Source organism: Centruroides sculpturatus, unplaced genomic scaffold (assembly GCF_000671375.1).
Source record: "Centruroides sculpturatus isolate CEXI.00-Female unplaced genomic scaffold, Cexi_2.0 scaffold232, whole genome shotgun sequence".
Taxonomy (NCBI): Eukaryota; Metazoa; Arthropoda; class Arachnida; order Scorpiones; family Buthidae; genus Centruroides; species Centruroides sculpturatus.
The window spans coordinates 318,350-335,356 of NW_019384487.1; the positions used below are offsets into that span (position 1 = coordinate 318,350).

General features: G+C 31.1%; 1 protein-coding gene across 5 annotated transcripts in view; it reads right to left on the reverse strand.

The window, feature by feature from the left end:
• Window positions 1–3,223: 3,223 nt before the first annotated feature.
• LOC111621625 (glycerol-3-phosphate dehydrogenase, mitochondrial-like) overlaps window positions 3,224–17,007 on the reverse strand; it is a 36,863-nt gene continuing 23,079 nt past the window's right edge. For 4 of the 5 annotated variants that reach the window (XM_023363830.1, XM_023363829.1, XM_023363826.1 and 1 more), the window contains 12 exons: window positions 15,891–16,054; window positions 15,124–15,285; window positions 14,892–15,036; window positions 10,110–10,195; window positions 9,936–10,043; window positions 9,685–9,819; window positions 8,795–8,976; window positions 7,466–7,597; window positions 7,228–7,386; window positions 6,837–7,025; window positions 6,112–6,210; window positions 4,063–4,215 (listed from right to left, as the gene is read on the reverse strand). In XM_023363830.1, the coding sequence (XP_023219598.1) occupies window positions 4,096–4,215; window positions 6,112–6,210; window positions 6,837–7,025; window positions 7,228–7,386; window positions 7,466–7,597; window positions 8,795–8,976; window positions 9,685–9,819; window positions 9,936–10,043; window positions 10,110–10,195; window positions 14,892–15,036; window positions 15,124–15,285; window positions 15,891–16,054 (1,681 nt within the window). In that variant the 3' untranslated portion in view covers window positions 4,063–4,095. Of the gene's footprint in view, window positions 3,430–4,062; window positions 4,216–6,111; window positions 6,211–6,836; window positions 7,026–7,227; window positions 7,387–7,465; window positions 7,598–8,794; window positions 8,977–9,684; window positions 9,820–9,935; window positions 10,044–10,109; window positions 10,196–14,891; window positions 15,037–15,123; window positions 15,286–15,890; window positions 16,055–17,007 lie in introns of those variants that run through there. The other variant, XM_023363827.1, reaches the window with a different exon arrangement.

A 17,007-nucleotide genomic window follows, 5' to 3' on the forward strand; every position in this document is an offset into this window, starting at 1 on the left:
TTTTAACAAATTCTCACATGGTAAATTACTCCTAGTGAATTGGATGCGCTTAAGCTTTCGGATAATTATTCCAGTTTAAAATTTCATTTAAAATATCTCTCGTAATGTTTCTTAAGACAAAATGGGTTAACTAATATTTGAATTTGTGATAAACTGATTCAAATATTAGTTAACCCATAATTTATTAATGACGATGAGTTAAATTTAGATATTTCGTTACTAAAATGGATCATTTTTTATGTTAAATACTCAACTTTTTGTTACATTTGCTACATATAGCCTAACACCAAGAAATAATTTAAATATTATCATTCTTTTACATTCAGTGCCATGGTTAATAAATTATTATTAGATATTTATTTATCCTTTATTATATTTTAAGTTCAGGTTGTGCTTATGGTGCTGCAGCATCCTCTCGATCCGAAACCAATAAAATAAACAAGTCTATTAGTTAAAAATGACCGTAGACATCCCTAAATCTTCCTCGAGTAGCACCCATATTCTCAAAATCCTAGATACATCACTCTTTAGGTTCTACGATCTCTTAACCAGATACTAGCTACTACTTTGTTATAACATAGCGATAACATACTGCGGATATATGCTTTTAAAAAAATTGTTAACACAGAATGGAATCTACCTAGTAGTATCTACAGCCTAGAGGCTACAGACACACCAGTCTGTAGATTCCAGACATAATTGACAATGACGATAAACAAGTGGAGACACTAGCTTTTTGAAATTGTGAACCTTTTATCATGTCACAGTATTCTGTTTTCCTTAATTAAAATCGATTAATGTTTACAGGATGTTTTAAATAATCGTTAAAGTTTCCTTCTCATTTGTGTTATTATTATAAATTATAAAAAATGGTTGCGATAATGTAATCATTCTATATTTGTTATTATTACCCTCTTTCTAGTAATTGGGGTATCATGCTCTCTCAAAACAGCAATCGTAATTAAATGATAAATGCAGGTCTTCTCGTCAAAACAACGATAACTTTCGTGCCACCGAACGATCAGTATAATTGCTTTTGCAATTTTTAGTTATGTTATAGAATCAAACTTTCTAAGGGGCTGTCCATAAATGTCGTCCGCATTTTTCTTGAAATTTTTACTCTCCCTCCCCTCTTCGGACGGCCAACAAAACTCTACCTCCCTTAAAACAGTCATCACTTTATGAATAAAAGGCAAAGACTATAAAAAATTTAATGAAATAAATGGACGTCCACTGAAATTCAACCCCCTCCTTCCTTCCAGTGTGGACGTCATTTATGTATCAGGGTACATCCCCTAAAATAGTATATTGGAAGATGTTATTCGTTTTCTTAATGGCATTTAATTGGAAACACGAATATTTTTTTTTTTAGATTTCAACCAAGAGTCCAAGTTCTTAAATGAAATGTCAATTTTCATTTGTTAAATGAATCGTAACGTGTAATTAAGTTATAAAAATAAACCTGAGCTGTAAATTTTCTATCTTTTTACTTTCCGCACTTGCCCGCGTGGAGTTTAGGGGTATTCTTCACGTTTATAACACCTAAACAGGGACCAGTTTCCCCTTAGAAAAATCCTCTCGGGAGGCAACCCCCCCTTAACAATTACCCTCTTGTGTTGCCTTATACAAACAAAAACTCCCCGCACTTAGTTCATGAAATTAAAGGGAGAATTTCAGAGAGACTTTGCAAATTAAACACGAAAGTATTCGTTTAATTTTTTTTTTGGTAAAAATTTTCGATTTATTCGTGTAAAATCAATTGACTATTACTTATAAGTCAATAAAGGTAGATACAGGGCCATTTCTACGGGTTCCTCGAATCGTCTACACAGAGGGAGAGCCCCGATAAATAGCGAAATATTTGATTTCATGTATATTTTTAACAGCTTTGAGGAATGAAAACACTCAAACGTAATTGCTCTAAGTTTGTTTTTGAGATCGAATTATAATTGCCACACAGTTTACGTGCATTTCATTGAGACATTCAAATCTTTCGCTTGCCACATTTTACAGAATACGGGGCACCCTCAATTCAACACAGAATCACCCACTTTTTTATTTACTGTATTCTAAAATGTAAAATTAGAATGCACAATAATTAGGAACAGAAGAGTTTACAAAAAGTCAATGTAAATGACTCTTCTTTCGAAGTTACAATCTCCCATAGGATAATGAATTCCCCAAATGGCTTTTGGTAAGCTATAGTTAATGTTATTGTTAAATATTAAAAGATGTCAATTTAATGATAAATTAAAATTTATCAAACTGCTTGGCTATAATAATAATAATAATAATAATGCATTTAAACAATAACATTTTTTTTAATTAAAGGAGGAGCTAGGAGGCCAAAGACCATTTGGGAAATTCATTAATTAACCTATGAGAGACCACAACTTCACCATAAAAGACGCAGGACGTTTATGGAGTCTTTTCTTTGACAAAAGTAGCATCTTGTATGTGGCAAAATAAGGCAAATTTCAGTCTATTTGCACAGATTTATCGGTTTCTTTTGGTTTTTTCTCAACTTTTGGCTCTGCTCTGTGGGTGCTCTTCCCCCATATCCATTGTGGGTTTGGTCACAACAGAGGCAACTGAATCACTATCCGGTTTGACATATCCAGGACAGACTGTCGGCCTAAAAATTTTCTGGGATTTTTTTTACCACTCTGATTTGATCGTCCTCCAGAACAGTAGGCTGATACCTTTAGCCTCTGTCTTTACCCACAGTTTCTTTTGGTTTGGTGTCTAGTCATTGATTTATCAGAATCACAAATTGCAGAGGAGTAATAGAATAAATTTAATATTTGACTGGATCAACTCTCATTATTTTATTTCATGGCACCTGAAATTCCACCACAGTTTGCAGTAAATCATTGCAGACAATCTTTTTTTCCAGAACTAATTTGTATAGTAAAAGACTGTACTTCATTGAGTAGTTTTAAATTCTTAGACAATTAGTAATCTGAAGATCTCTGTTTAGAGCAAAAAATCCAAATTTTTTTTTTTTTACATCTTTTGTTTCTTAGTCTATTTTATTTATTGTTCATTATTTTAAAATATTCCTTATTCAGGTGGCTATGTCTTTTATCTCATTTAATTTTAACTTAAATAGATGATGCATCATGTATTTTATACAATTTTTAAATTATAAAGAAACTGTAACAAATAAATAAAGTTTATTTGAACAATTTTATAAATCAAAATGAGGTAATTTACAGAAGAATTTTGAATTTTTAACAATTAGTTATAAAAAAAACTTCATGCAAAAAAAAAGCAACAAACAAAAATCATTCTTAAATTTTTCATTCCGAACATCAACTTTCACAAGGCCGAATTAAGGCACAGAATTCTACTGATGGAAATTTTGAGTCTTGAACACGGATAAAATGGAATTTATGATTTCTACGATGATTATATAACCAAATTTTTCTATAGATAAACAATAAGAAAAAATTATTATAAATCAAAAACAATGTTAACATTTCAAAATACTTCAGAAGTAATTCCTATATATATAAAATATCTTATTTAGTTTAAATATTGTGATTCTTTGTTGTTCTGTACAAACTGTCACACTTAATCTTGTTTAAATAAAGTAATATAATAAACTAAACTTTAAAAAATATTTTTAACATTAAAAAATCAAATCTCCAACATAAAAGTAAATAATATAATAATTAACGATGTATATATTGTGTGTATGTAACAATTTATCACTAACAAAAACAAATTAAGTAAAATAAATTAATAAAACTTGTTTGAGATGATAATTCTAGATACAAGAAGTATGTTATATTAATACTGATACAGAATTTATGATGTGTACACATTCTAAACAATGATTAGTAGATAAATACATCTTCAAGTTAAAAGTTAGATTTTTCAAGAGTACACAAAAAAGTATACAGCAAATGAATACATTTTACTGATTATAAATTAATACATTCTACTTATAAAATTTTATAAACTGCTTCACATTATTCAACCATGTAGAAAGATTCCTAATACTGTTTGTGTTATTTAAAAGTATTCCAGTTATAATAATAAAATTTGAAAACAAACCAATAAATTAAACTGTACAATTGTGACTGTTATTCACACTCCCCCTCCGCTTCTTTCTGCAGTCATTTGGCTACCTTTCCGTTCATTTACAATATCAGCGAGTCTGGCCAGTCTGCTCTGTGAAATGACACCAGTTTTTATGGCACACATAAGCTGAAAGAGATATTTAAACTTAATCTATTGATTAAACAACAAAAAAGTCACAATGCAATTAAATTGCAAAATTTATTTAACATTTGAAGAAAATATTGAAAATATGGAAGAATGGTATAGCAGGAGGAGGATGGTCATCTGGAATTCCATAATTTTTCAATGAGTTGTTTGTTTGATGGCAGTCTGGCTCACAGTCTATTACTTGAAATTTTAGAATAACTAGCCCCAATTCAGATGCGAGACACCATCGAATGATCCATGCAAACTGATACATGATCTATCATGATGTACATTTTGTAACTTAAAATTTGAAAATAACTGATCACAACTCAGACTGCCATGAATTTTTTTGGACTCTTCATCCTATGAGCACTACGCGGTGTTTATTTCAAGCCCACAAATGGAGATGGCCAGGCAGTAAGGGATGAGAGAACATACCTGGGACAGACCACTCTCGAAAACATTTAGGGAGATTTTTTGATCTATTTGATTTGATCCTGGGTTTTCCAGAGCATTCATTCATTATTTATTGTTGCACAAAAGTACAACACTGTTCCATTACCAGTAGTGCTATGTGGAACCAAAGTACAATAAACATACAAATACAGAATATAAAATAACATACAAAGTAAAGTAACAATAATATGAAATAGAGTAAAATAAAATATAACAGAATGAGTCACAGTTAAATAAATCACAATAGAATATAAAATACACTTGAATGCAATAATACACACTAGGATACAATAATATGCAATAAAATATAATAAAATACAAGTAGATAGAAACATGGTGGAATACAAGTACACAAGTTCTCTAGAGCAGCGGTCCCAAACCTTTCTATCGCCGCGGACCGGTCAAAGTTTGATAATTTTACCGCGGCCCACTGAGGGTGGAACATTGATTGTTTATATTTTAGATTGATTTAATTTAATAATTTTAATTTAATTGTATTTAAACATGTCTTCAAAATAAAATACAGTTACACCAAAAAATGAATAAAATGTGATTTAACATTTTAACTCACTAGAACGCTAAATCAGCGAGAACCCTGAGCTTGTTTCATTGCAACAAGACGGTTCCCTCTGTACCCCCAGAGGGAACCATCTCGTTGCAATGAAATAGGAGACAATGACACCCAAAGTGTTTCTTATGTCCAGTTTATTCTGTTGTTCCGTCGTCCATTAAAAGTCACACAAACCCGAGGAAATACACCATAGTAAATAAAATGGAAATAATTTAATGTTCCATGGGTGGGTCCAGTACCATTTGATCCATGGACCGGTACCGGTCTGCGGCCCGGGGACCACTGCTCTAGAACAGTAAACTGATGCCATAATTGCTTGACCATCTGGTCAGAAATATATATATAGCTATCAGAATAGTGATGACCAAGGTTCTGGTATAAGCCTACCACTCTGCAAAACCCAGGATCAAATGAATCATTGTACATAAATTATATATGTATTTGTTGCCAGTTCAATGCTGTGGTGTAGCAATTTTTTGAACATTTTAAATCAGTCACAAGCAATCCATAGCCCACAAAGGTCCTAATATACAGCAACAATTTTATCTTTTTGTTTTCTGCCTTATGCCATTATGCAATCCTAATTAAGCTGATATTCATGATGAACATTCAAACTAAATTTTATCAGTTAAAAGATGAGATTAAAGCACATATTACTAGTTTGCAAATCATTAGTATATATTAATTTAGAACATAGTTCACTGGTATTTATGGACTTTGTTGATACTCAAGCCTGCAACTCCATAACAAAAAAGAATGCATGCAACCCAACAGAAATCTACAAAGTTCATTTGTGTCCACATTCAGAAAAGATTGCTTATTATCACCTTAAATAAATAAATATAATTTAAAAATGCAAATAATTTTACCTCCATAAATTCATCCAGCTCTATGAATCCATTTTTGTTTAAATCTACCTCATTTAAGATTTCATGCAGTTTGCTTTCTGAAATATGTTCTCCTGATTCCTGTAATATAAAAATTTTTTCAAATATTACAAATTTTGCTAAGAGGTTGATATTCATTGATTATTGTCAGGATAATGATCTAAATATTTCTTTTATTGCTAACAAAGTTACTAATATACAATATCCTATTCAGGAAATGCATAATTTGTTGTGGGTATCTTCTTTTGTAGAGCTTAGACCAGCTCTTAAAAAATCTTCAAGACTACTCCAAAGAAAAAAAGTTGGCTCATTCACATACTGGAGGAATACATCTTATCAGAAAAGCTTTCTTCTTATATCCTCAACAAACAAAATTTCTAGTTGGCAACACATTTCAATCATTTCCATAGCATTTGGGTGAACATTATTTCTATCGTCTGCTGACAAGTTTATTTGCACTTTTTAAGAAAAATCAGAATGTTAGTGATGGCTATGTGTTTTAGTTAAGAATTTAGATATAAATTATGCATTATAACAGAATAGGCACATGTATGTAAACTTTTAATTTGTAATAACCAAAATCAAATTTATGTCAATAAAATAAGAAATAGTTACAATATTGTAAACTATCAAGAAAAGGTAAAAGAAATTTCAATTAAAACTTTAAATCTCTCATACAAATTTCCTTTATCAATATATTTATTTACCTTCAAACTCTGACTTAAATCGACAACAGAAATGTAGCCTTTACGACCTTTATCTATAGCATTAAATTTTTCTTTAAAAGTACAAATTTCTTCTTCTGTTAAACTCTCACAGACATCCTGTCTTGATAACCTGTTGACATTCTGACCCATTTCGGTATTTAAATACTCCATGGCCTGTTCGAGTTGTTTCTGTTTAAGAAATAATTTTAAAGCCTTTTTAATTTAAATACTTGACTATTTGTAAATGTATACAATAAATTACTTTTATGTATTGCTATTAAAATGTTAAAGCATATCAAAGAATAGACTACACACATTTTCAATATATCATATCATAGATATAAAATTAGCACAGAGAGATCTAAATAATTAAACTGAAGTGCATTTATACCTTTTGTTCCTGTTTACTCCATTTTAATTCTTCTGCCATAATGGAAATTATTTTAGGTAATATGTCAAGAGTTGCTTCATTATTTAAGAATGACAGACGAAATCTACGGGCCACAACGTCTACAGCAGTGCATGCATATTCCTTTATTGCATATCGCACCTTCAAGTACAACACAAAATTAATAAGCTACTATAAAATGCAATGTTACTAAAAAAAAAAAAAACACTTGTCTATCAACCTCTGCTTCAATGTAAGGAAACAGCGGATGTAATCTGCAACCAATAACAGGCCACTTTTTGCCCGTTAGAGAGGCCATCTTAGCTACTTCTATGCATTTATCTCCATAGGACGTGGAAAGATGTTGAGCTACCTGCAAGAAAAATTATTTTCTTTAGCACGAGTTCTCAGTTACATGTAAGTTTTAAGTTAATTATAAATTACCAAAAATTTACATTACATAGTGGAGTCAAATATTATTTAACAAGTTACACTGAATATGTGAGGTTAGTCGATTAGGGGTGAGGTGTTCGACAGCCGAGCGGTTCCTTCTTTCGTGTGGGCGCAGACTGACTTCCTGAGACAGGTTTACCATATAACCGTTTATTAAACATAGAAATTTTCCTTACAAATTACTTGTTAGACGAGGTAGAACCCCAAAGCGCACGGATAAAGTTCGAAATAAAGTTCGTAAAAGTCGGTTTTCGTCGCTAGAGGATGGACGCTGTCGGTGAAACACTCGGTGGGCCCCGGGGCGTTGATTATGGCTTTCGGCAGCTTCTCGCGGACGATCCGACGAATCTGTCGATTGCTAGGAGCACCCAGAGAACGATGCTTCCCCGAGGTTCCAAAATGTCCTTTTTTTTCTGAGATCTGGAGCACGACCGTCCATGAGACGACACACTGCGTATCCAAACACCAAGAACCAAAAACTACGAACCAAGAACCTTCGTCTCTTGAGTCGCACAAATTTATAGATTTTTTTACAGCAGTCGCCTCTCCATTGGTCTCTTATTGTCACCTGGTGACAATTCGAAACCTAATGGAGGGCGCGGGAGAGGTTAACATAGCGACTGAATATGATCCTCTCTCTCGTCGCGTTTTCCTCGAATTTCTCCGTTTCCATTGTTTAACTAATTTTCCGAAAAAACCCAATTGCATTGTTCAATCAAGACACCTAATCCGTTTCCTTATCGTCTGAAAAGGAGCTCTTTATTTTCGATCAAACCCATAATTCGGACTTCTCAGTCGACCCCTGTTCGGGTCCTCACAAATAAAACAAAGTGAAATTGATGTTTACTACTTTCAGATCTGATAATATTTAACAACCATAACTATTTTTTTAAGTGATATGCAACTAAAACATCTGAAGTATTTATTTTTTAATGAAAAAATATTTCAGATAAATAGTAACTAAATGACTGATTCTACTGACATGAGAACTTCAAAAATTTAAATGATTCATTTCTTGCATCATCTAATCATTATATTTAAAATTATTATAGAAAATCAATTGTGCTGAACATAAATTTTAATTGATTCTGATACTTTTTATGTTATATTTGCATACCTCACTTTCAAGACCATAATCTTGTACTAGACGAATAAATAATGTAGGACTCCATTCGTGTGCTCCGTCTAAAAGTAGTCCTTTTGTTTTACATTCTGAAGCAAACTTTAGATCAGGATTTGCTTCCAGAATGGCATCGACTGTTTCTTCTGCCATTAAACGGTAAGTTGTCCATTTACCACCTAAAACAATTTACAATAATGTATCTTGTCTGGCTGATTAAATATTTTAAAATAAGGCTATAAATTATTCTAAATACAGAGTCTTCCAAAAATTGAATGCTACCATTTTAAATTACTGTAATTATGTTAATTATTATCCTTCTTGGATAATAGGCAAGAAAGAGAAATCAATAAAGTAGCTATCAGAGTTTCATCTCCCATCTGCATTCAAGTGTCTTATTGTCAACTACCTCTAGGAAACACTGCAATTGCACAATAGAGAAGGCATTGTGTTCTGCAGCATTATGCAACATGATTATCTACAGGAGTGATAGAATTGTGGCTAGCCATGAGAGGAATGATGACATATCAGAGCAAGTGTAGGAATAATTTGATTATCTGTTGGATGTGTGCCATGTGACAAGGTTTAAACATTAAGAAACAGTAATGGGTAAATGAGAATCTGGGGCAGTTTCCAATGTTTTAATTTATATTATAACATTCTTGGATAATAACATAATTACAATAATTTAAAACGGTGCATTCTTTTTGGAAGATCCTGTATACACATAGGAGAACAATTGCATAAAAACCTTAATGATTATTAGAATGAAAAAGGTAAAAACATTTACTAATAGTTTAGTCCAAGTTTTGTGGATTACACGAGATATCTTCCAAAATCTTTAATATTCTTTTATGCAATTTACTTTATATGTAATAAGCATATACCTGCAATTGTGACAAGACCACATTTGCTGATTTCAATTATATGGTTTCTTGCTATAGACTGCGTATCACTTTTATTAGGATCTATTACCAATGGACGAATACCTGACCAGGCACTTAGTACATCACCTCTCCTAACTTTAAAAAGTTAAAATTATATAAATGAATATAATTTTATTATGTTATAGTTCTTAAAGGCATTTATTACTAAAAAAGTCATAATTGATTGTTGTTTATGAAACAAATATTAATACCCATAATATCTTCACTTAAGTATCCCTTAATTTCACTTAATATGAACTCAATATCTTCTTCAGTTGGTGCGGGATGATGAGTTACTTCAGTCGGATGATCCGTAGTACCTAAGAAAGCATCAGTTTCACTGCATTAATTGTTGAATTTCAGTAAAATCTTATCAAATAGCATACCTGCAATAGTATGTTTCTCCCAAGGAAGAAAGAAAATAACACGGCCGTCTTTGGTTGAAGGATCCAACAATCCCATATTGGTAGGACTTAAAAAAAACAAAATTACATAAAATTTTAATAATTTGTATAAATAAAAATACAGAATCAATACTAATTCAATAGTGCACCATAATTAATGCCATAAAGTTTATTTATAATTTGATATTAAACACTCACTAGTAAAAAGCATAGTATGCAAATTGAATAAAAATATTTTAAATATAATATGTAGGAGTTAATGTTTCAGCTTTTTTTAATAATGTATTTTAAAACCAATTATCAAAAGCCAACATTATTCTAGTCAGTTAGAAACCAGCATAAGTAAGAAGTCATTCTACTACCACGAGGGATTCTGGCTCCAAGTCGTCATAACTTATGGCTAGTACAGGTCAGGCTATTGTATTCCATCTCTCACTTATTCTGACTAAATCCAATGTAGATTAGGTCCTCTAATAGGTATAAATGATCTGCTACATTGCTTTAATGTATTTTAATGTACTTCAAGTTTAAAATAAGATCTGTTTATTTGTTAAGTATAAGTCTTACTATACTAGTCTAAGTTCAGTTTATATATATATATATATATATATATGTACGAGGGCTGTTCAAAAAGTATCGGACCTTTGGTCCTCAAAAATACATTTATTGATTTTGAGGTACAAAACCCTAATCCCCTTCAAAGTAGTCTCCTTGGTAGTGTATACACTTCTCCCAGTGTTCCTGCCATTGCTGGAAACACCGCTGGAACGCATCTTTTGGAATGGCCATCAGCCGGTCTGTCGCATTCTGCACGATGTCTTCTCTCTACTAAAATCGGGTTCCTTTTAGCAGCATTTTCAGCTTGGGAAATAGCCAAAAGTCACATGGAGCCATGTGGGGAGAGTATGGAGTGTGACGAACCACAGGAGTGTTGTGTTTGGCAACGAAAGCCTGAATCAGATGCGCAGAATGGGCAGATGCGTTATCACGATGGAGCTGCCAAGTTTTGATCGACCACAGATCCAGTCGTTTGCGTTGCACAGCATCGAAAAGACGACAAGGACCTCCTGGTAGTACTACTTTGCAATGATTTGGCCTTGTGGTGCATACTCACGATACACCACCCCACGAGAGTCGAGAAAACTGTCAACATGATCTTGATATTGCTGTGGATCTGCCACGCTTTTTTTGGCCTCGAGGATTGTCTCCTAAAGCCTGCTGAATCTTGCGAATGGTTTACGCTTGGGTATCGCCAAGGTTTTTGACAAAATTTGATGTAATATCGCTGCTCACGTTGTTCAGTCATTTTCCAACTTAGTGGAATCCGACGAGAGCTCACTACATATCCTCACTCATAGGCCGACTGCCAATGACTGACGCTTCCTGCAGGCGGGAAAAAATTCAGGGCTGTGCACGACTGTCCCCTCCACAACTCCACCGAAAGAGGCCTCCTGCGCATCATTGGTTTACGCGGAAAAAATAAAAGTCCGATACTTTTTGAACAGACCTCGTATATACACACACACAATATACAGTATAGGATAAAATACAGAGATATTTTCTCTGCTTTCCTGCAATTAACTAAAAAACACCAGAAAATAGCGAATCTCGCTACTAGGGATTAACAATTCTCTTACTTTTAACATTTTATTGTATAAGACTGGTTATATATTTTGACACTGGTATTTCTGGTTGGTAGTAAAGCATGAGTTTTGAAGCTAGGTTTGTTCTGTCCATGTAATATTAGGATAGTTCTTGTTGTAACTCTTAAGTAAAAACTTAAATCGTAGAATTCAAAATAAGAAAATCCCTAAATGAATTCCTTTTTCAAACACCGTCTCTGTATGACTACCATAACATAGGTTGTTGAATAATTCGGTACATAATTTGGACTTTCTGTTTTATTTGCTTATTTCTAAATCAATAAAGCATAAATATATATCTCTGAACGGAATAACACCAATTTGTGTTATTATCTTTATAATGATTTTGGTTAGATAAATAGTTTGGTTTTCTGCATTTGTCTGTTTCCTGTATGGTTTTAGATGTCTAATAGGATCTATGCTAGTGGTTGAAAGTTGGTTACAATGACATCACACATATTAAAATAAAACGAAGACACCTATGAGATAAAGTTATTAACACAAAGTTATAAAGAACTTTAACTTCATAACAAAGCTAATAATATGAATGGTGACAAATGTAAAAATTTAAATCACAGTAACAATATGCAAAAACGTTTTCTGTAATACTATTGGATACCAGCGGAGATACTTGGCAGCAACTAGAAGTGACAATGACAGCCGAAGCAAGTGATCTCTGTTCAAACGACAAAGGATGTTTGTCAATATGATGCAGAATATTAGAAATTCCTAGAAGATAATGTGTCATGACATCTCATCTGCAGCTGAGTGCAAGAACTGCTAAAGTGCACAAGGCTAATTATTCGTTAAATTATTTTGTGCAACAGGATCTCTTGAAAACAGGAACTTCGATTATTGTCAATAGTATTATACTGGACTCAATAACAGGCTAAACAACAGACTGATTGTAATATATTTAGGTTAAGTTAGTTTTTAATTAAGTTAAGTACTTTTATTTTGTTTATTTTAAATATGTATAAATGTATAAATATATCTGCTTATTTCTGTTTAGTAAATTTGTACATAGGTATAAATATAATGTTACGCGAATATATATGTAACATCATGTAACATCATAATATATATGCAATACTATATGTATCATATAAGTAATATAATATGTACTATAATATGTAACTGTACAGGAAAACTCTCAGCTATGTATCATATGGTGCTGAGAATGCACCAATTGGTGCTAAATAAAGAATATTGAGTATTGAGTAAAGAATATTGAGTATAGGATAGCAGACACCGGTGGGACAAAGAAGTTTGTCTGCTATGCTATTCAGAGGTACATGCTGATGGTATACTATATCTTAACCTGGTCATCATATAGTGAAGAATACAATGAATTATGAACACATTCCTAATACAAATTTGATGTTAATATAGCAAAAAGGATATGTAGCATATAAAATTAAAAAATATATATATATATACACACAATATATTTTTTTTTAGCTGTAAAAATCTCGTTTGAATGCCAAGTTACAAAGCTGATTTGCTATCCACTTCAAAGGATGGGAAAAATATTCAGAATTGTTACATTTATATCATCATTTACAATCAAGTAATACAAAGATTTGTCTGCTCTCTAGTTATTGAATAGGTGTAACTTGTAAAACATTTTTGCTTTTTCAGTAACTGGTTTATTAAAAATTACACTTTAGCCACCACAAACAGTTATGACAAGAGTATTTGTTTGGTGAAATTTCAAAGGTCATGTTATGAAAGCGATTTACCAACCACTTTTAAGTGTGGGAAGATATTCAGTTTTCTTGCATTTATGACGTCATTATGATCTTATGTTTCTTTTTCATTACTACTGACTATGGTTCTTGTTGAATGAATGAATAACTTTAAAAAAAGTTTAGTTTTTTGGTATCATAAGTTTAATTCCACAATAAGACAGAAATTTAACAACATTAATATGTATAACGATAAATGGTAATTGATAACTTAACCAGATTAAACTTATCTAACAGAAAAATAATATTGCTTTTTACAACATGCTCTCCTCCCCTATTCCTATTTTAAACTAGTCTTTATTTGATGCCTTTGATTAGAATTTGTCATCTGAAAGAGTATTTGAACCAATTCTTTGTTTTTATTTTAAAACATTTTGTACAAAATTAATTCTTTCAGAACATTGAAGGCAAGACATTGCATTTTTGTAAGGTTTGTAATGGATGACAGCATCTATTATTTAAAGATATACATAATAGATGTCCTGTTTGAAGGGTCTGGGAATTGTAAAAATGTCTGTTAAGTATAGGTGTCTGCTATTCAGGAGTGTCCATTAATGGAGGTTTCACTGTATATTATTATATTTATCCCTGCTTGTTGCTTATAAAGTTTAGTAAAATTATTCATTTCACTTTTCCAAGTTTGTTCTAACATTACTGTTAAGTAAATCAATTGCAAATACAGTAGACCACCTATAAAACAGGTTCATATAATTCGAATTCGTATATAATGGCGAAAAAATTGGAACCGTATTCGTATAAACATGCTAAAAGAGACTCGGATAATTTGGTAAAACGTCATCGCCAACTCGTGTCACGACAGGATTGGTCGAATCTAGACCAATAGCAGATATTGAACAAACCATTGAGTTTAAATGAGCAGTGGACCTACTAAAAGCCATTTATTATTTAATGTCCATAAAAATTATATTCCTATTAATGATGTCTCCAAAGTTCAGCGAATTTTTCGCAGAAAAATAATTTATCAGGAAACACGTGCTGCCCGTTCAATGTGCTGCTCCATGATGAAAACAAGTTTAAGCAATGGCATCATCGAATGTTGCACACTCAGTAAGTAATCCTACAATTTTTTGTTTATAGCATAGTTTATATAAATTATTCCCAAAAAATTATGTGTGTTTTGGAAATGTTGAGTCAAATTAGTCTAGAATCGATTAATTTTATNTATTATAAATCAAAAACAATGTTAACATTTCAAACAAATTTTATACAAAAATAAAACCTTGCACAGGACAGATGAAAAGCTAGTTATAACATTGAATTTCAAACCTCTTTTTTTCTACTATAACATTTTTAAAGAATAATAATTTTATAAAACAATAACAATATATTATGAATTTTATGTAATAACCTACCTGTAATATTCAGGAAGTGTGATGTGAACTCCAGAACTTGGTTGACATATACAGGATAGTGAAGGATTGTCCATGTGTCTTATTCTGTCGATAAATGGGCCAGTTGCATTGATGACAGTTTTGGCACGGACATTAAATTCTTCTCCTATTTGTCATAAAAAATTTAAATTATCTTAATTTTGATAGTGCCACAATCTAGCAGCAGAAGCCTACTACTTACATTAAAACTCACCTGTTAAAATGTCTACGCAGTGAACTCCACATATTTTATCTTTGTCATCGCAATCCTTTGTTTTATTTATTCCAGTGACCATAACATGATTTGCTAGGGTAGCTCCATACTTTATTGCAGTTAAAGCTATGGCCAAATTCATACGAGCATCATTGTGCTGGCCTGTAATGCATACAGATATTTCTAAAATTAGTTTTAAATGATTAGTCTTTCAATAAGTCAGGTTTTTTTGCATTCAGTCATAATGTTAAGGATTTTAAATAAATTACTTAAAATTTTTAAATAAAAACAAACTAATAATAATAAAATTTAACATTTTTAAATTATAAAAGGCATTTATTACTATAAAAAAACACATTAATTTATATTAAAAGCTTGCACAAATATAGAAAAACACCAAAATAAATTAAAGAGGTAATTTATTAAATTTTTTTATAAAATGAAACTAAAGTTGCAAAGTCAATTATTATATCTTCAACTTTGAATTGAATTAATTATATTTTATCAAACTTATTGCAGTAAAACAGTTTAAAAAAAACACCAGAGCTTTCAACATACACATTGTTGCCTTCTGATGATGTGTATCATTTGAAAGTTTGTTTTTTCTTAATTAAAAAACTCATATATCAGTTTTAATTGGATCCATTTGTAATGTTCCTTATAAAAACTTTGGACTATGAGAACAAATTTGAAAGAAATCATCTTACATGATATATTACAAGATTTCCACTAAAAATTTAAAAACAATTTATTAATGAAGTTATTACCATCATAATAAACAATTGCTCCAAAAAGTTTTTCCTTCTTTAACATAGGAAACAAATTTAGTGCTTTGCTTCTGCTTAAATAATAGCTGGAATCCAGTCGACGATTTCCGGCGACAAAATCGTAAACTTTGATGCCAACCCAATAGTAGGGTACTTGCCACCACCTATAATATAGGGGGGGGTCGACTGTATATTTTTATAGTTTAAGGAGTTGATATTGATTTTTCTATTATTGACTAATAGATATAATTCATAAATATTTTGACTATTCATTCTATAAACAAAGATTATTCAAATTATCAAAACTTCCAAAAAATTTTATTCAAATTGTAGAACATCTTTTTGTGATCAATCACAAACTATTAAAAATTAAGCAAAACCATTCACCAATGAGTAAATTTATTTGAATCTATCCTATATCAATTTGTTAGCATATTTCTAGCTCTCAAATATGAAAAAGTAATTCAATTAATAAGTAGTCTAATTAAATTTGACTAATCTGTTTTTGTTTAAATGAAATTAATCATGACAAGTTTAAACATACAATGAGATTTCTTACAACAAGATCTTTGTTACAAATGAATTATTCAATCTTTGAACAAAATTTTAAACATGATTATAAATTAGAGATATTCTGCTTCTCTTTTCAACTTAATTGCAAAAGCAAGGTTATAAAGCTTACATATATTACATAAGAAAAAACCAACGTTAATACCCATAACATTGTCTTCACTGTTGAAGATTGATAAAGGCATTATGGATTCAAATCTTGGAACTTGCAAATCTTTTATAGTAGTATAAAATGGATATGTCAGGTCTCATTCCTCAACATTTAGATAACCCCATTTGAATAAAACCTACTCATGATGGACAAAAATCAAGGCTTATTGATGTGTTCATTTAAAATAGTTATTGATTTCATTTAGTATGACTTGATATCTTCTGTTTAATGAAAAAATTAGTGTTTTGATGAAGAGTAATATCTACAAATGCAAACTAATACAAAATATGTTTTTCTAATATTTTTTTTTTATTAATTTTAATACTCTCATACAAATTTATATATTATAACAATTATTAACAACTGAAACGCTTAAAAAATAATAAAAATAAATAA